This window comes from Rhinoraja longicauda, chromosome 17, assembly GCF_053455715.1.
Source record: "Rhinoraja longicauda isolate Sanriku21f chromosome 17, sRhiLon1.1, whole genome shotgun sequence".
Classification (NCBI taxonomy): domain Eukaryota; kingdom Metazoa; phylum Chordata; class Chondrichthyes; order Rajiformes; family Arhynchobatidae; genus Rhinoraja; species Rhinoraja longicauda.
Genome location: NC_135969.1, coordinates 40,825,828 through 40,846,109, shown reverse-complemented (window position 1 = coordinate 40,846,109; position 20,282 = coordinate 40,825,828). Strand labels below are relative to the sequence as shown.

General features: G+C 45.4%; 1 protein-coding gene across 1 annotated transcript; it reads left to right on the top strand.

The window, feature by feature from the left end:
- Positions 1-4,117: 4,117 nt before the first annotated feature.
- LOC144601660 (sentan-like) lies at positions 4,118-18,675 on the top strand. The gene is made up of 4 exons (XM_078413893.1): positions 4,118-4,128; positions 5,494-5,534; positions 11,711-11,850; positions 18,169-18,675. Exons 1-4 carry the CDS (start codon positions 4,118-4,120, stop codon positions 18,325-18,327), a joined length of 351 nt encoding a protein of 116 aa, XP_078270019.1. The 3' UTR covers positions 18,328-18,675.
- The last annotated feature ends 1,607 nt before the right edge of the window (positions 18,676-20,282 follow it).

Sequence of the window (20,282 nt, the reverse complement as noted above, 5' to 3'; positions counted from 1 at the left end):
TAAGGGGTTGGACAGGCTAGATGCGGGAAGATTGTTCCCGATGTTGGGGAAGTCCAGAACAAGGGGTCACAGTTTAAGGATAAGGGGGAAGTCGTTTAGGACCGAGATGAGAAAGGTTTTTTTCACACAGAGTGGTGAATCTGTGGAATTCTCTGCCACAGAAGGTAGTTGAGGCCAGTTAATTGGCTATATTTAAGAGGGAGTTAGATGTGGCCCTTGTGGCTAAAGGGATCAGGGGGTATGGAGAGAAGGCAGGTACAGGTTACTGAGTTGGATGATCAGCCATGATCATATTGAATGGCGGTGCAGGCTCGAAGGGCCGAATGGCCTACTCCTGCACCTATTTTCTATGTTTCTATGTTTCTATGTACTTAGCTGTCACTTTATTAAATGGAGTCATAAAAACATGAGTAGCAACCTGAAGAAGTTCACAATGGGAGGTGATTCTTCATTCAGTATCAACAATAAACCTTATGTGACTCTGATTCTGATTTGTTTACTTTCTCACACAAACACTTACATGGAGCGATGCCAGAATGCATGCACCAACATGCCAGTTACAATGATAGGCAACTTCTACATCTATCTATCAATGACCTACTGCCCTGGAAATGAGGGCATGCCCATAGTTGGACAGGTAGAGAATTGGGACTGTGCCAATGGATAAATGGTGTGACCTTAAATCCTCCCAGTATCTGTGCTTACAGCTCATTTCAATGAGGCCTGAGCTGCCAGCCAACAGCAGTGACTGTCATTACCAGCCCCTGACTAAGTAAGAGAGGATGGATCAGTCTGAAGAAGGGTCTCGACCCGAAACGTCACCCGTTCCTTTTCCTCCAGAGATGCCGCCTGGTCCCGCTGAGTTACTCCAGCATTATAGACAATAGACAATAGACAATAGACAATAGACAATAGACAATAGACAATAGACAATAGACAATAGGTGCAGGAGGAGGCCATTCGGCCCTTCGAGCCAGCACCGCCATTCAATGTGATCATGGCTGATCATTCTCAATCAGTACCCCCGTTCCTGCCTTCTCCCCATACCCCCTGACTCCACTATCCTTAAGAGCTCTATCTAGCTCTCTCTTGAATGCATTCAGAGAATTGGCCTCCACTGCCTTCTGAGGCAGAGAATTCCACAGATTCACAACTCTCTGACTGAAAAGGTTTTTCCTCATCTCAGTTCTAAATGGCCTACCCATTATTCTTAAACTGTGGCCCCTGTTATGTGTCTATCTTCGGTGTAAACCAACATCTACAGTTCATTCCTTCGCGTGGATCTGTTCGTCAGCTTTCTCATATCTACTTACGGCAGATAGACTAGAAGCAACAGGAGAAAGTCTGAGAAAATGAAGGCGATTGACACTCAAGCCTCTCACAGGAATCCGTGCGTAAAACGCACGTTTCTCCAATTCTGATCAGTCTGCCCAGGACAAAAAACCCAGATCCCTTTAAAATACGTGATAAAATCATGAGAGGAATAGATTGGGTAAACGCACAGAATCTCTTGCCCAGAGTAGGGGAATCGAGGACCAGAGGACATAGGTTTACGGTGAGGGGGGAAAGATTTAATAAGAACCTGAGGGGTAGCTTTTTAACACAAAGGGTGGTGGGTGTATGGAACGAACTGCCGGAGGAGGTAGTTGAGGCTGGGACTATTGCAACGGGTAAGAAACATTTGGACAGCTACATGTATAGGGTAGGTTTAGAGTAATATGGACCAAATGTAGGCAGGTGGGACTAGTGTAGATGGGACATGTTGTTCGGTGTGGGCAAGTTGGGCCGAGAGGCCTGTTTCCACGCTGTAAAAACTAAACATTGTAAAACTAAGATGATACTTAGTGAAGCTGGATGGAATTGTCCTCCAATATTTGTTGTTGACCACAAGACATTACACGGGATCATCATTTTCCATGTAGTTTAGTTGAGTTTAGTTTATAGATACAGTGCAGAAACAGGCCCTTCGGCCCACCGAGTCTGCACCGACCAGCGATCCCCACACATTAACACTATCCTGCACACACTAGGGACAATTTAGACGTACACCAAGCCAATTAACCTACAAACCTGCACGTCTTTGTGGTGTGGGGGGAAACCGAAGATCTTGGAGCAAACCCATGAGGTCACGGCGAGAACGTACAAACTCCGTTCAGACAGCGCCCGTAGTCGGGATCGAACCCGGGTCTCCGGCGCTGCAAGCACTGTAAGGCAGCAACTCTACCGCTGCGCCACCGTGCCAAACCCCGGTTGAGAGACACAACAATGAGACAGGCTGAAGAAGACTCCTGACCCAAAACATCATCTATACATTTTCTCCGCAGATGCTACCTGATCCGCTGAGTTACTCCAGCACTTTGTGTTTATCTTTGATGGAAACCACCCTTCGGCACACGGAGACCACACCGACTATCAATCACCCATTCACAATAGTTGTCAGAGTGAGAGAATAGACAATAGACAATAGGTGCAGGAGGAGGCCATTCGGTCCTTCGAGCCAGCACCGCCATTCAATGTGATCATGGCTGATCATTCTCAATCAGTACCCCGTTCCTGCCTTCTCCCCATACCCCCTGACTCCGCTATCCTTACGAGCTCTATCTAGCTCTCTCTTGAATGCATTCAGAGAATTGGCCTCCACTGCCTTCTGAGGCAGAGAATTCCACAGATTCACAACTCTCTGACTGAAAAAGGTTTTTCCACATCTTTGTTCCAAATGGCCTACCCTTTATTCTTAAACTGTGGCCCCTTGTTCTGGACCCCCCCAACATTGGGAACATGTTTCCTGCCTCTAACGTGTCCAACCCCTTAATAATCTTATACGTTTCGATAAGATCCCCTCTCATCCTTCTAAATTCCAGTGTTTACAAGCCTAGTCGCTCCAGTCTTTCAACATATGACAGTCCCGAATCACAGAGTCATAGAGCACAGAAACCGACCCTTCGTCCAACTTGCCCATGCTGACCAAGATGCCCCGATCAACACTAGTCCACCTCCACACCTTTCCCATCCACGTTCTATGTTATCCCACTTTCTCATCCACTCCCTACAACACTTGGGGCAATTTACGGAGGCGAATTAACCTACAAACCCGCACGTCTTTGGAATGTGAGAGGAAACCGGAACAACCGGAGGTGACCCTCGGACTATCCTTGATCGGACTCTGTTGGCTTTACCTTGCGCTAAATGTTATTCCCTTATTATGCATCTGTACACTGTAAATGGCTCGACTGTAATCATGTACTGTCTTTCTGCTGACTGGATAGCATTTCCCTGTATCTCGGTACACGTGACAATAAACTGAACTAACCTGAACTGAACTAAAACCCACATGGTCACAGAGAGACTGTGCAAACTTCGCACAGGTAGCGCCCGAGATCAGGATCGCACCTGGCTCTCTGGCGCCGTGAGGTAGCGGCTCTACCAGCTGCGCCACCGTGATAATAAACAATAGACAATAGGTGCAGGAGGAGGCCATTCGGCCCTTCGAGCCAGCACCGCCATTCAATGTGATCATGGCTGATCATTCTCAATCAGTACCCCGTTCCTGCCTTCTCCCCATACCCCCTGACTCCGCTATCCTTACGAGCTCTATCTAGCTCTCTCTTGAATGCATTCAGAGAATTGGCCTCCACTGCCTTCTGAGGCAGAGAATTCCACAGATTCACAACTCACTGACTGAAAAAGTTTTTCCTCATCTCAGTTCTAAATGGCCTACCCCTTATTCTTAAACTGTGGCCCCTTGTGCTGGACTCCCCCAACATTGGGAACATGTGATGGATTTGACTGTATTTGTGCCTCACAGTGAATGTACGTTTCCCATTCATTGTCCCAGCATTGAAGGTCCCCCAGGCAGAGGCTGTCAACAGTAACGTGCGTTACTAACGTCACTAATATTAATCATGACTTGTCAGCCTTTCAAAGCAAACTACTTCTGCAAACATTTCATTCAGGGGAAGTCTTGCAATAATTTACTGGATTAGCGGGCATCGTGTGCCATTGTAACGTGAGGCGTTGTGTGTCACAACCCTTCCTAACTACCAACAACTGCAGTGAAACCTGAGGTAACATAAAAGGAACAAGCTACATCTGTAGACGGAATCTAGCTGCTGTCAAGATGTTAAAATGGTAAGATATCAGATTTTTCTGAATTAATCATCGTTCATTAAGGTAACAATATTTCGTAATAAAACAATATTTCATAATAAATTTACCGATGTATCTACTCCTGAAAGGTACGGTGCTAAATTGGATGAGGTGATGTTTCAGGTTGGAACCTTTCTTCAGATTCAATGCCTGCCTGCTTCTCTTTACAGAGCTGCATCTAACTACTTCATTGAATTTGACCGCATGTGCTCGGCCAAACTCTGAAATGTATTTGGATTGCATTAGAGTTTTACTCTTCTTGCACAAAGTGGCAACTGGCTAAATGTTACTAGACCAAGTGGACTCGTTGGGCCCAAACCTCTCCTGCATTGGTGCAGCACCCTGTCCTTCCCCCCTCCCCTCTCTCCTCAACTCCACTCCCCTCTCCCCCACTCCCGCCTCCCCCTCCCCCCCTCCTCCCCTCCCCCTCCCCACCCCCTCCCTCCCCCTTCCCCCTCCACCCCCCTACCCTCGCCCTCTTCCCCTCCCCCTCCCTCCCTCCCTCCCTCCCTCCTCCCTCCCTAGAAGATGGATTTAAACTTTAAAATATCAATAACTTTTAAAATATAACACCGATTTCAATAAAACTACTTGCATTATCACTAAAGTGACGATGGTGAGTAAGGTGGGCCTAAAATTGTCGCGCTATCGTGTACTGTTTTGGCTGAAGTTCGATCACAAAGAAACAAACAAACGAGAGTTTTACTATATAGATTCCTTTTCTCCTGTATCTGTGCACTGTGGATGGGTTGATTGTGATCATGTATCGTCTTTCCGCTGGATAGCACGCAACAAAAAAGCTTTTCACTGTTACCCAGCACACGTGACAATAAACTAAACTAATGTAAAATATGTTATGTGGTCAATCTTTCATGGCAAATAATGACTTTACAACATATGTGTTTACCAACTTAACTTCCACTGCCCAGCTAATTGCTCCTCAGCTATACCTGCAAAATCTTTCTTCCCCCACCACTGCCCCTATACCCTACCTAGATTCACACCTATTTCTCCCCTCCCCCTCTCCCGCCCCCCACATTCCTTTCTCTGGCTTCACAACTCGTAAATCTTCCATCCTTTTGTCTCACACCTTTTCTTCTTATCTCTGGCCTTTGTCCAACCATCTGCCTGTTGAGAAACCCCCTCACCTGTGTTCACCTATTACTGCCACCCTTTGTCCCGCCCCTCCTCTCTTCTAGCTTTCTACAATCAGTCTGAAAGAGGGTCCCGACCCGAATCGTCACCTATCCATGTTCTCCAGAGATGGCTGCCTGACCCGCTGTGTTACTCCAGCACTTTGTGTCTTTTTTTGTTAACTAAAACTCCGATTTTATTTCCTGTTTGCAGCTGCAGGACTTCAGTTGAGAAGCAGCTTGGCTCTGTGAAAAGTGAGTATGCGTTTGTGCACTCTGGAGTCTGTCGTCTCACTAAAGCCCACACTGTTCACATGCCAACGTGGGCAAATTCTTCAGCCTTTCAGAAAAGGTGGCTCAGCAGCGGTAGAGTTGCTGCCTTGCAGCTCCAGAGACCCGGGTTCAATCCTAACTACGGGCGCTGTCTGTACGGAGTTTGTACGTTCTCCCCGTGACCAGCGTGAGTTTTCTCCGGGATCACCGGTTTCCTCCCACACTTCAAAGGCGTACAGGTTTGTAGGCTTATTGGCTTGGTATAATTGTAAATTGTCCCTAGTGCGTGTAGGATAGTGTTGGTGTGCTGGGATCGCCGGTCGGCACCAACTTGGTGGGCCGAAGGGCCTGTTTCTGTGCTGTGTCTCCAAACGAAACAAAACTAAATTAAAAAAGCTTGATCATACGAGGATTCTAAATCCATATAATTCATTCACTGACTAATCATTGCCTCTAACCACACCAGAACTATTAAAGATCATGGAATAACGATTGCAGGGGGAAAAAAATGTAAGCACATTTTGCCTTTTTATTTTCTTTACTTTTTGAATTATTACCGTGATCCTGGTATGAAGAGAGCACTGCAAATAATTTAGAAAGGAGGAACGAGGAACTGCAGATGCTGCTTTATATAAAAAAAGACACAGAGTGCTGGAGTAATTCAGCGGGGTCAGGCAGCATCTCTGGAGAATGTGGACAGATGACGTTTCAGGTCGGGACCCTTCTTGAGTGAATTGGAATGTCATTGGACTCTTCTGAGAATTCAGGGAATAATTTCTGACAACTCTTTTGTAGGAGGTCAAACTAAGTAATGGGAGAAACAAGGAACGACAGATGCTGGTTTACAAAAAAAGGACACTTGTCTAGCTGGAGTTTAGGGGGTTGAGGGGGGACCTCATTGAAACTTACAGAATAATGAAAGGCAGAGATAGAGTGGATGTGGAGAGGATGTTTCCAATGGTGGGAGAGTCTAGGACCAGAGGTCACAGCCTCAGAATTAAAGGGCGCTCTTTTAGAAAGGAGGTGAGGAGGAACTTCTTTAGCCAGAGGGTGGTGAATCTGTGGAACTCATTGCCACAGAGGGCTGTGGAGGCCAAGTCAGTGGATATTTTTAAGGTAGAGATTAGACAGATTCTTGATTTGAACAGGTGTAAAGGGCTATGGGGAGAAGGCAGGAAAATGGGATTAGGAGGCAGAGATCAGCCATGTTTGAATGGCGGAGTGGACTCGATGGGCCGAATGGCCTAATTCTACTCCTCTAACTCGTGAACGTGTGAAGTTGTGACACAAACGTGAAGAAGGGTCCCGACCTGAAACATCACCTATGCATGTTCTCCGGAGATGCCGCCTAACCCGCTGAGTTCCACCAACACTCTTGCTTTAGTTTGGTTTAGGTTAGAGGTACAACACAGATACAGGCCCTTTAGACCACCGAGTCCGCGCTGACCAGTTTTCCCTGCGCATTAGCATTATCCTACACACTCGGGACAATTTACAATTTTACGGAAGCCAATTACCCAACAAAACTGTACGTCTTCGGAGTGTGGGAGGAAACCGGAGCACCCGGAGAAAACCCACGTGGTCACGGGGAGAACGTACAAACTCCGTACAGACAGCACCCGTAGTCAGGATCGAACACGGGTCTCTGGCGCTGTGAGGCAGCAACTCTACCGCTGCGCCACTTTAGTTTAGCTTACTTTACTTTATTTCAGATTAGTATTCTCCAGCACTCTGTGCCTCTTTAGTAACCACATAGAAATTATTGTGTAAAGAGCTGAGCTCACAAGATATTGTCTGAAGAAGGGTCTCGACCCGAAACGTCGCCCATTCCGTCTCTCCTGAGATGCTGCCTGACCTGCTGAGTTACTCCAGCATTTTGTGAATAAATACCTTCGATTTGTAACAGCATCTGCAGTTATTTTCTTACACTTTTCGTAAAGGTAGTATAAGAAAATAATTGCAGATGCTGGTACAAATCGAAGGTATTTATTCACAAAATGCTGGAGTAACTCAGCAGGTCAGGCAGCATCTCAGGAGAGAAGGAATGAGCGATGTTTCGGGTCGAGACCCTTTGGTAGTTCGGCCTTTCAGTGTTAAAATCTCCAGGGATCCTGATGGGATATTGCGCGGTTCATCAAGTGGCCCTGAAAGCGACAGTACCATGAGATTGTACAGTACGGGGGTATAACGGTGCCAAAACCATAATGGTTGACATTAAACCAAGGAAAATTGTACGTGTACTACAATGGAAGAAAGATGTCTAAAGCAGTTCTGCCCTGAGGCATGGCTCTGACATTAAAAAATAAACAAACGCAATAACAGAGACAGGATGAAGTTTGCGTACTGCATTTATGTCTTTTCTACAATTTAAACATGAGTCATGTTTACAAGGAAGCGAGGCTCTCTCACCCCGAACTAATGCGGAAAAAATGTATGGTTCCAGCGAAGAGGAAGCATTTCTTAAATCTTATTCAATTGTTGGAACCTTTTGAGTCACAAATTGGCTGTGAAATTGTGGTCACCAAGTTCAGATGCGTGGGTTTGTGCGAGAACTTCCAATGTGATATCTGACGTGTACCTACATGTTTATAATGAGTGTCGTTAATTGCATGTTTGCAGCTTTGGGAAAGGCAGTGGTGGAGTTGGATTCATGGGAGGTGGTCTTGGAGGGGAGGATGCTCCTCAAACTGCGACAATACAGCTCACCCCCCCTCCATGACACGCTGGTCAACCTGAGGAGCACCTTCAGCAACAGACTGGTCCCACCGAGATGCAGCACAGAACGTCACAGGAGATCCTTCATCCCTGTGGCTATCAAACTGTGCAACTCCTCCCCCTTCTGTCATGGGGTCATAGATTCCCCTCCCCCCACTCAATCTTTGCACATCCCCAATCCTTTCCACTTGTCACTTAAATTTCATGTTTCATGTATCTTGTGTTTTTATGACTGTTGGCAGATCAATTTCCCTCCTGGGATAAATAAAGTTCTGTCGTATCGTATCGTATCATATCGTAAGATAGACAATAGACAATAGACAATAGGTGCAGGAGTAGGCCATTCGGCCCTTCGAGCCAGCACCGCCATTCAATGTGATCATGGCTGATCATTCTCAATCAAGATGCTATCACATACAGTAAATATGTAGCATAGTCAGAGAATTAAATGAATAAAGAATCTCTATGGTTACTTAATGCCAGGACTACCAAAGTTAGACTTTAGACTTTAGAGATACAGCATAACAACAGGCCCTTCAGCCCAACTACGGGTGCTGTCTGTAGGGAGTTTGTGCGTTCTCTCTGTGACTGCGTGGGTTTTCCCCGGGTGCTCCGGTTTCCTCCCACACTCCAAAAACGTACAGGTTTGTAGGTTGATTGCCTTCAGCAAAAAATTGCAAATTGCCCCCAGTGTATAGGATAGTGTTAGTGTACGGGGATCGCTGGTCAATAGACAATAGACAATAGGTGCAGGAGGAGGCCATTCGGCCCTTCGAGCCAGCACCGCCATTCAATGTGATCATGGCTGATCATTCTCAATCAGTACCCCGTTCCTGCCTTCTCCCCATACCCCCTGACTCCGCTATCCTTAAGAGCTCTATCTAGCTCTCTCTTGAATGCATTCAGAGAATCGGTGGGCCGAAGGACCTGTTTCCGTGCTGTACCTCTAAAGTCTAAAGTAATTTCTTCATAAATGAATGAAGGCAGAGACAGCATGAATAGAACATGCATTATTTACATGTAGCATAGGTGATGTTAGACTTTAAAACAAAGTGTTTACACATTAAGACTTCAGGCTGCTGTTGTAAAGCCCACACCCTTGGTATCTGCAATACGGTTGCTAAGCAGACACGCCGCACAACTCTCCTTTCCAATTAGGATCACATAATGAACGCACAGTTAAATGTATGGGAAGGCTGAAAGGAACACTACAACTAGGTCAGGGCTTCATGCAGTGTCGAGCCAACATTTTAGTGCTGTGTTTTATTACACTTACTATGAGGTTAATGTAGGAAATCTCTGGACTTGAAATTTAATCAGTGTAAACCTGAAAACGCACACCTCCAGATTCAGGGACAGTTTCTTCCTGGCTGTTATCAGGCAACTGAATCATCCTACCACAACCAGAGAGAAGTGCTGAACAAAGATCTACTACTGCACCCTTGAATTGTTTGTTAAACTTCTGTCCTGACAATTTATTCTGGTGATCAACTGCATTTTACCATTCTGCTTTAGTTAAACATTTTGTTCAAGATGGCCGCGCCGTTGTGTCTGGCTGCCTGCCACTGTATGTTTCTTTTTTTTTTTCCTAATCAGATTTGCAGCACTTTGGTCAACGTAGGTTGTTTTTAAATGTGCTATACAAATAAAATTGACTTGACTTGACTTGACCTCATTGGAGACCTTCGGACTATCCTCGATCAGACTTTGCTGGCTTTACCTTGCACTAAACGTTATTCCCTTATCATGTATCCAGTGTTGCAGTGCTGATTTTCTAGGTGCTGGAGCTGTCATTGGTGCCAGAGCGGCCGCTGTTAAATTCCCCGCTCGTTAAAATTCCCCGCTGTTTATTTGGGCTTTTTTTTAACGGAGGTGCCAGTGAGTTCCAGCTGCCCTGCGTCCCTGCATGTATCTGTACACTGTAAACGGCTCCATTGTAATCATGTTTTGGTTTTCCACTGACTGATTAGCACGCAACAAAATCTTTTCACTGTACCTCGGTACACGTGACAATAAACTAAACTGAACTGAACTAAAAGCCTATCACCCCCCCCCCCCGATCACCTGTGTCCACCTGTTACCTGTCACACTTTGTCCTGCCTCTCCTCTCTCCCAGTTTTCTTTCCTCCCCCACCCTACAATCAGTCTGAAGAAGTGTCCCGACCCGAAACATCACCTATCCATGTTCTCGAGAGATGCTGCCTGACCCGCTGAGTTACTCCGGCACTCTGTGTCCTTTTAGTTTAGATTATTAACATCGAAACATAGAAACATAGAAAATAGGTGCAGGAGGAGGCCCTTTGACCCTTCGAGCCAGCACCGCCGTTCATTGTGATCATGGCTGATCATCCACAATCAGTAACCTGTGCCTGCCTTCTCCCCATATCCCTTGATTCCACTAGTCCCTAGAGCTCTATCTAACTCTCTTTTAGATTCATCCAGTGAAATGGCCTCCACTACCCTCTGTGGAAGAGAATTCCACAAATTCACAACTCTCTGGGTGAAAAAGTTTTTTCTCACCTCAGTTTTAAATGGCCTCCCCTTTATTCTTAGTCTGTGGCCCCTGGTTCTGGACTCCCCTAACATTGGGAACATTTTTCCTGCATCTAGCTTGTCCAGTCCTTTTATAATTGTAGACGTCTTTATAAGATCCCTCTTATCCTTCTGAACTCCAGTGAATACAAGCCCAGTCTTTCCAATCTTTCCTCATATGACAGTTCCGCCATCCCGGGGATTAACTTGGTGAACCTACGCTGCACTGCCTCAATGGCAAGGATGTCCTTCCTCAAATTAGGAGACAAAAACTACACAATACTCCAGGTGTGATTATTGTCACGTGTACCAAGGTGCCATGAAATCGCTTTTGTTTGCATGTTAACCTGTTGGAGAAAACTGTTGTAGGCTTGTGGAAAAATAACATTGCCTCATTATCTTCAACAGTCTTGTTATCTGTAATTCAGTGTTATCTGTGTTCCGTTTTCTGTGATTGTTAGTCAGCAAATAAAATATTTTAGAAGAACTGGCGATGTTAGTTTACAAAAAGGGCACAGAGAGTGCTGGAGTAACTCAGCGGGTCAGGCAGCATCTCCGGAGAACACAGATAGGTGATGCTTTAGATGTTAGCTAAACTGATATTAGATGTTAGCTAAACTGAACAGCAGGTACTGGATTAAACCGAAGATAGACCCAAAAAGCTGGAGTAACTCAGCAGGTCAGGCAGCATTTCTGGAGAAAAGGAATAGGTGATGTTTCAGGTCGAGACCCTTCTTCAGACAATATTATTGTTACTATTTTGAAAAACACTTTAAATTTCCATGGGAGAATTTCCATAATAGTCAGATCACAGTAAGTCAGATCATTCACAAATGTTAAATCCTGAACTAATTTAATGTAGATAACAATGTACACAAAATTTTAAAACTGTATGTTCTTCATTATTGCAGCATTAAGAAAGAGCACAGAGCTAGAGAAATCTGTTGCTACCATAGTGATAATATTTAATAATCAGACTGGAGCAGATGGCAAACTCAGTAAAGGCCAGGCTAAAGATTTACTTTCAACCCATTTTCAGAGTTTCATAAAGGTAAGAAAATCCTAATGTTGCATGAATTGTTTCAAATGTTCCCAATGTTGGGGGAGTCCAGAACCAGGGGCCACAATCTAAGAATAAAGGGGAGGCCATTTAAAACTGAGGTGAGAAAAAACTTTTTCACCCAGAGAGTTGTGAATTTGTGGAATTCTCTACCACAGAGGGCAGTGGAGGCCAATTCACTGGATGAATTTAAAAGAGAGTTAGATGGAGCTCTAGGGGCTAGTGGAATCAAGGGATCTGGGGAGAAGGCAGGCACGGGTTACTGATTGTGGATGATCAGCCATGATCACAATGAATGGCGGTGCTGGCTCGAAGGGCCGAATGGCCGCCTCCTGCACCTATTTTCTATGTTTCTATGTTTCTATATATAAAATAATAGGAACAAAGAAGGACCCGGCGTGAGGGGACCGCCATGAGGGAGGGGGGGGGGGGGGGGGGGGGGCGAGAACAAAGGGGGACCTTGTAACTTTGTCAGCGCCCTTCATGTGGCGACTATTTGCATACCTTGGGCACGCAAGCAAAGAATTTCACTGACTTGTCACATGTGACAATAAAATATTCATTCACAATTGTGTTTCAAAGATCGTGTTTAATAGCAAGTAATAAGCGTGTCTGAGTATGGTGACTGTAGGTCTATCAGCTAGTTTGTCCAGCCAGAATCAGTGGAGCAATGAGGTAAACACAAAGGGGGTGGCACAGTGGCACAGCGGTGGAGTTGACCAGGGCCTTGGTGAGACCGCACCTGGAGTATTGTGTACAGTTTTGGTCTCCTAATCTGAGGAAAGACATTCTAGCCTTAGAGGGAGTACAGAGAAGGTTCACCAGATTGATCCCTGGGATGGCAGGACTTTCATATGAAGAAAGACTGGATAGACTAGGCTTGTACTCGCTGGAATTTAGAAGACTGAGGGGGGATCTTATTGAAACATATAAAATTCTTAAGGGGTTGGACAGGCTAGATGCGGGAAGATTGTTCCCGATGTTGGGGAAGTCCAGAACCAGGGGTCACAGCTTAAGGATAAGGGGGAAGTCTTTTAGGACCGAGATGAGAAAACATTTCTTCACACAGAGAGTGGTGAGTCTGTGGAATTCTCTGCCACAGAAGGTAGTTGAGGCCAGTTCATTGGCTATATTTAAGAGGGAGTTAGATATGGCCCTTGTGGCTAAAGGGATCAGGGGGTATGGAGAGAAGGCAGGTGCAGGTTACTGAGCTGGATGATCAGCCATGATCATATTGAATGGCGGTGCAGGCTCGAAGGGCCGAATGGCCTACTCCTGCACCTATTTTCTATGTTTCTATGTTTCTATGACCCATAACCATTAATAATCACACTGGTGCGGATGGCAAACTGCTGAACACAGTGGGAGAGTCTCGGACGAGAGGCCATAGCCTCAAAATTAAAGGACATTCCTTTAGGAAGGAGATGAGGAGGAGTTTCTTTAGTCAGGGGGTGGTGAATCTGTGGAATTCTTTGCCACAGAAGGCTGTGGAGGCCAAGTCAGTGGATATATTTAAGGCAGAGATAGATAAGATTCTTAATTAGTACGGGTGTCAAGGTTATGGGGAGAAGGCTGGGGAATGGGGTTAGGAGGGAGAGATAGATCAGCCATGATTAAAGGGCGGAGTAGACTCGATGGGCCGAATGGCCTAAATTCTACTCCTGTCACTTATGATCTTACGATCTAAACTCAGGAAATTGAGCAAAGCACAAATTCCCGGGGGAACCACGGGTCAAGAAGCATCTGAACAGATGGTGTTTTAGGTCAGGACCCTTCTTCAGACTGACCTGAAAAGTCGTCTGTCCATTGCTTCCGCAGATGCTGCTTGACTCGCTGAGTTCCACCAGCATTTCGTGTTTTCCTCAAGATTTTAGCATCAGCAGTCCCTTGTGCTCCCTTGTGATTAGTTGGCTTCATCCAGTGTACAGAGAAAGTCTGCATTCTCGCGGTGTCAGAAAGAATGCTAAAACGTACTCCATTCATTTCCCCATGCCTGCACTAACACGATACTATACGATAAGACACGATATGACATGATACCATCCAGAACCAGGGGGTCACAGTTTAAGATCCACAACCAGGGGGTCACAGTTTAAGAATAAGCGGGAGAAGGAATGGATGATGTTTCGGGTCGAGACCCTTCTTCAGTCTGAAGAAGGGTCTCGACCCGAAACGTCACCCATTCCTTCTCTCCTGAGATGCTGCCTGACCTGCTGAGTTATTCCAGCATTTTGTGAATAAATACCTTCGATTTGTACCAGCATCTGCAGTTATTTTCTTATAAGAATAAGGGAGAGGTCATTTAGGACTGAGACGAGGACAAACTTTTTCACCCAGAGAGTTGTGAATCTGTGGAATTCTCTGCCGCAGAAGGCAGTGGAGGCCAATTCACTGGATGTTTTCAAGAGAGAGTTAGTTAGAGCTCTTAGGGCTAACGGAACCAAGGGATATGGGGGAAAAAGCGGGAACGGGGTACTGATTCTGGATGATCAGCCATGATCATATGGAATGGCGGTGCTGGCTCGAAGGGCCGAATGGCCTATTCCTGCACCTATTTTCCAATGTTTCTATGATACGATACAACGGAACTTTATTTATCCCTGGAGGAAGTTGATCTGCCAAGAGTGTACTGGTGTTCATTTCTCTTCAATCAAAACTGGTCCTCCATTCACGGGTCCCTGAGGTCTCATTTCCTTCCTGTGAGATCATTAACCAACTATTTGCATTGCAGTCACAAACTAAATATTGTTTAGTCAGAGGAGTGAAATAAAAACCACCATATAAATATTCATTAAACATTTTTAATGCATGAGAGATGATGCATATCTAGAACATTCACTACTTACAATTTTTATGAATTATATATTGGACTAGACCAAGTTGGGCCCAAACCTCTCCTGCATTGGTGCAGCCCCCTCTCCTCCCCTCTCCCCCCCCCCCTCCTCCTCCTCTCCCTCCCTCTCCCCTAATATAGCGCGGAAACAGGCCCTTTCGACCCACCAAGTCCACGCCAATCAGCGATCCCCGCACATCAACACTATCCTACACCCACTAGGGACAATTTTTACATTTACCAAGCCAATCAACCTACATACCTGTACGTCTTTGGAGTGTGGGAGGAAACCGAAGATCTCGAAGAAAACCCACGCAGGTCACGGGGAGAAAGTACAAACTCTGTACAGACAGCACCTGTAGTCGGGATCGAACCCGGGTCTCCGGTGCTGCATTCGCTGTAAGGCAGCAACTCTACCGCTGCACCACCATGACCGCCCTTTTAGAAGATCCTAAGGTGATGTTTTCTTATGTTCAATTTCGTAAGTGCAAACATATTTTTGAATGAACTTTCAAAGACCAATTCCACTCACCCCCACGTTAAATTTAATTTGTCATCATTGATGCACCAGGTTAGTCTTTAACTAGAGACGACCAATGGATCATTGCAGAGGTGAGAGGCCAGGGAATGGCACGATTAATGCCAGCCACGTATAGCGTGTACGTGAAGGAATCGTCAGCACAGTCTTGAGAACAGGAACATGAACTGGAGACGGATTAAAACATAGGCAAAGCATAGAAACATAGAAACATAGAAAATAGGTGCAGGAGTAGGCCATTCGGCCCTTCGAGCCTGCACCGCCATTCAATATGATCATGGCTGATCATCCAGCTCAGTACCCCGTACCTGCCTTCTCTCCATACCCCCTGATCCCTTTAACCACAAGGGCCACATCTAACTCCCTCTTAAATATAGCCAATGAACTGGCCTCAACTACCTTCTGTGGCAGAGAATTCCACAGATTCACCACTCTGTGTGAAAAATAACGTTCTCATCTCGGTCCTAAAAGACTTCCCCCTTATCCTTAAACTGTGACCCCTTGTTCAGGACTTCCCCAACATCGGGAACAATCTTCCTGCATCTAGCCTGTCCAACCCCTTAAGAATTTTGTAAGTTTCTATAAGATCCCCCCTCAATCTTCTAAATTCCAGCGAGTACAAGCCGAGTCTATCCAGTCTTTCTTCATATGAAAGTCCTGCCATCCCAGGAATCAATCTGGTGAACCTTCTCTGTACTCCCTCTATGGCAAGAATGTCTTTCCTCAGATTAGGAGACCAAAACTGTACGCAATACTCCAAGATCTCATTTTAAAATCATCTGTATCATTTGGGATTAATGTTTCAGGTCACAGGGAAAAATGTACAAACTCCAGCAGACAGACAGCACCTGTGGTCAGGACCTTACCTGGGTTTCTGGCACTGTAAGGCAACAACTCTACCGCTGTACCACTGTGCTGCCCTTTAAAGGTATTAAGATCTAAGATGCAATCTAAGATGCAGAAGAATCTTCTTTTTCTAAAGTAGAAGGATGAGAGGGGATCTTATAGAAACATATGAAAATTATAAAAGGACTGGACAAGCTAGGTGCAGGAAAAATGTTCCCAATGTTGGGAGAGTCCAGAACCAGGGGCCACAGTCTAAGAATAAAGGGGAGACCATTTAAAACTGAGGTGAGAGAAAACTTTTTCACCCAGAGTTGTGAATTTGTGGAATTCTCTGCCGCAGAGGGCAGTGGAGGCCAATTCACTGGATGAATTTAAAAGAGAGTTAGTTAGAGCTCTGGGAGCTAGTGGAATCAAGGGATATGGGGAGAAGGCAGGCACGGGTTACTGATTGTGGATGATCAGCCATGATCACAATGAATGGCGGTGCTGGCTCGAAGGGCCAAATGGCCTCCTCCTGCACCTATTTTCTATGTTTCTATGTTAAATGCAGTGAGGCAGGTTTTCAAACTCGTGTACCTTTTCCCCCGGGGATAGGAGTGAAATGAGAGCGTTGCCAGAGTGGTGTTGGTCTGTGATGACACTGGCTGCTAGAGGCAGCACCTCCTATAGATCCCTTCGATGGTGGGGAGGTCGGTACCTCTGATGGACAGGCCAATGTCTACCACTCTCTGCAATCCCCTGGTTCCTGGATGTTCGCGTTACCGAACCAGGCCCTGATGCAACCAAGTCAAGTCAAGTCAAGTAAATTTTATTTGTATAGCACATTTAAAAACAACCCACGTTGACCAAAGTGCTGTACATCTGATTAGGTACTAAGGAAAAAAATGAAACATACAGTAGCACGCAAACAGTTCACAGCACCTCCTCAATGAGCCTCAAACGCTAGGGAGTAGAAATAGGTTTTGAGCCTGGACTTAAAGGAGTCGATGGAGGGGGCAGTTCTGATGTGGAGAGGGATGCTGTTCCACAGTCTAGGAGCTGCAACCGCAAAAGCGCGGTCACCCGTGAGCTTAAGCCTAGTGAGTAGCCCCAAGTCGGCCGACCTGAGGGACCTGGAGTTAGAGAGGGGGGTTAGAAGATTTTTGATGTAGGGGGGGGAATGTCCATTTAGGGACATTTAGGGACCAGTCAACATACTCACTACCATACACCACTAGAAGTTCAATAGAGCATTAAAGGTAGACACAAAATGCTGGAGTAACTCAGCGGGACAGGCAGCATCTCGGGAGATTAGAAATGGGTGAGTTTCGGGTCGAGACCCTTCTTCAGACTGATGATAGGGGAGGGGGCGTGAGAAAGATAGAATGTAGTCGGAGACAGGAAGACTCGTGGGAGAACTGGGAAGGGGGAGGGGATAGAGAGGGAAAGCAGGGACTATCTGAAGTGGGAGAAGTCAACGTTTGTTACCGCCGGGGTGTAAACTGCCCAAGCGAAATATGAGGTGCTGTTCTCAATAGAGTATTCATTGACATACTGAATCTCCTCAATCTTCTGAGGAAGTAGTTTTAGTTTAGTTTAGTTTAGTTTAGTGTCACGTGTACCGAGGTACCGTGAGCAACATTTTTGTTGCGTGCTAACCAGTCAGCAGAGAGATTAAACATGTTTACAATCCAGCCATTCACTGTGTACAGACACAGGTTAAAGGGAATAACATTTAGTACAAGAAAAAAACCCAGTAAAGTCCAATCAAAGATAGTCCAAGGGCCTTCCTGTGAGGCAGATGGACTGCCGTCTAGATGGTGACAGAATGGTTCAGTTGCCAGCAGAGGCACCAAACGTAAATCTGATCGCTGAGGCCGATGTAAATGTGCAAACAAAAAGAATCAGGCATTTCTTATCATCCTCAGCAAGAGGGTGATAACGTGGAGATGGACACAAAATGCTGGAGTAACTCAACGGGGTCAGGCAGCATCTGTGGAGAAAAGGAATAGGTGACTTTTCAGGTCGAGACCCTTCCTCAGACAGTAAAAGATAAAGTGGAACTGCAAATAGAAATTATAGAAATATGAAATTCCATTTTTTTTATCCTTAGGGTCAAGAACTGAAACCAAAATATAAAGAAATTCTGTCTGATCTTGAAGAAGACAAAGACACAAGGCTGGGCTTTGAAGATTTCATGATTCTTTTGACAAGTCTAACCATCATGTCAGATCAGATGCATGAGATACGATCAGTAACAGTGAGAAAATGACACAACTTTAATTCAAACAATTTACGTTTAACTCAAGATGATAGTTTAGCTTAGTTTCGTTTAGAGATACAGCGCGGAAACAGGCCCTCTGGTCCACTGAGTCCACACCGGCCAGTGATCCCCGCACATTGACACTATCCTACACACACTAGGGACAATTTACACACACACCAAGCCTATTAACCTGCAAACCTGTACGTCTTTGGAGTGAGGAAGGAAACCGAAGATCTCGGAGAAAACCGATGGGGCCACGGGGTGAACATACAAACTCCGTACAGACAACACCCGTAGTTGGGATTGAACCCGGGTCTCTGATGCTGTAAGCGCTGTAAGGCAGCAACTCTACCGCTGTGCCACATGTTATGGTTATGTAAAGACCTCATCTGGTTGAATCAATGAGACTGCAGTTTTCAGTAACTATTTCTGTGTCGTTTTGTGCCTGACTTTTTTTTCAAAGACACCCAAGTTTAAAAACTTTGCTTTTAATAAAATTAGCATTATTTAAGCCTGTGTTGGAGCACATTGGATTCCAAAAATAAAAATAGAATCGAAACCCTTTTAAGAACAAATAACCTGGCAGCGCAAGCATGAAGATGTATCATAGAGAAATCTTCTGTGAAAGAAAGTTCAATGGATAGATCACAATCCATTGAACCCTAACCCGAATAGTAACAGAGAGGGGACGCTGGAGCTTGCAAGCACACACCACCAGACTCAGGAACAGCCTCGCCCCCCTCTGTTATCAGGCTTCTGAAAGGTCCTTCCATGAGCTGGGATGCTGTCCGATTCACCTCTACCCCATTGCGGACATTGGACTTTGTCTCTGGAACTGATGCCCTACAATGCTGAGAATTGTACCCTGCACTCTGTGTCTTCCCCTTTGCTCTTTCCATTGTACTTGAGTTTGACTTGATTGTACCTGTGGACGATATATCTGATCTGTTTGGACAGCATGCAAAGCAAATCCTTTTACTGTACCTCGGTACACGTGACAATAATGAACCTAAACCACAACCTAACTTTAAACCTTACTGACGCAAATAATCTCAAATGCACATTGCCCATTGTGCCCTTTGCTCTATCTGAGTACCAGAGTGTGGCTTTATGCATTCATGTATAGTATTAACTGATCTGATTGAAGAACATGCAAAACAAAGTTTTTCACCGTACCACGGTACACATGACAATGATAAACCTAATCCTAAACTCTAAACTAAATGGGTTTGACGTACCCACAATTTAGTTTAGTTTAGTTTAGAGATACAGCGTTGAAACAGGCCCTTCGGCCCACCGAGTCTGCGCCGACCAGCGATCCCCGCACACTTACACTATCCCACACTTACACTATCCCACACACACTAGGGACAATTTACATTTATACCAAGCCAATTAACTTACAAAACCTGTACGTCTTTAGAGTGTGGGATGAAACCGAAGTTCTTGGAGAAAACCCACGCAGGTCACGGGGAGAACGTGCAAACTCCATACAGACAGCACCCGTAGTCAGGATCGAACCCGGGTCTCTGGCGCTGTTAGGCAACAACTCTACCGCTGCACCACCGTGCCACCCGTTTAATGCAGAATATTACTTTAGGAAAGTATTGCACATTTTTAGAAGTTTGAACTTATCGACTCTACTCCTGATGTGCACCTGGGTTAAAGACTCTTATAATTAGCTGTGAAGCTGTTGGAAACCAGTCTCTATGTTTCCAGTGGGACTCCTGCAGGATAATGATCGACAGTGCCGCTTGGCAGCTGGAATATTTAAAGGAAAATATAAATTAGTACCAGCAGTCCTGTCCTTCAAACCTTACACTGGTCTTACTTTCAATACATTATTCATGAACTGCCACATCTGCGTACGACTACAAAAGGACCATATCGTAATGGCTGCAATCCGAAAACCCCCGCAGAAAATATCGGCAACATAGATACATAGAAAATAGGTGCAGGAG

What these genes read in the sequence shown, in the direction of transcription:
- LOC144601660 (XM_078413893.1), top strand. An exon ending in GCAGCTTGGCTCTGTGAAAA is followed by an intron (nt 5,535 to 11,710) that starts GTGAGTATGCGT and finishes TCATTATTGCAG; the next exon opens with CATTAAGAAAGAGCACAGAG. An exon ending in ATTTTCAGAGTTTCATAAAG is followed by an intron (nt 11,851 to 18,168) that starts GTAAGAAAATCC and finishes TTTTATCCTTAG; the next exon opens with GGTCAAGAACTGAAACCAAA.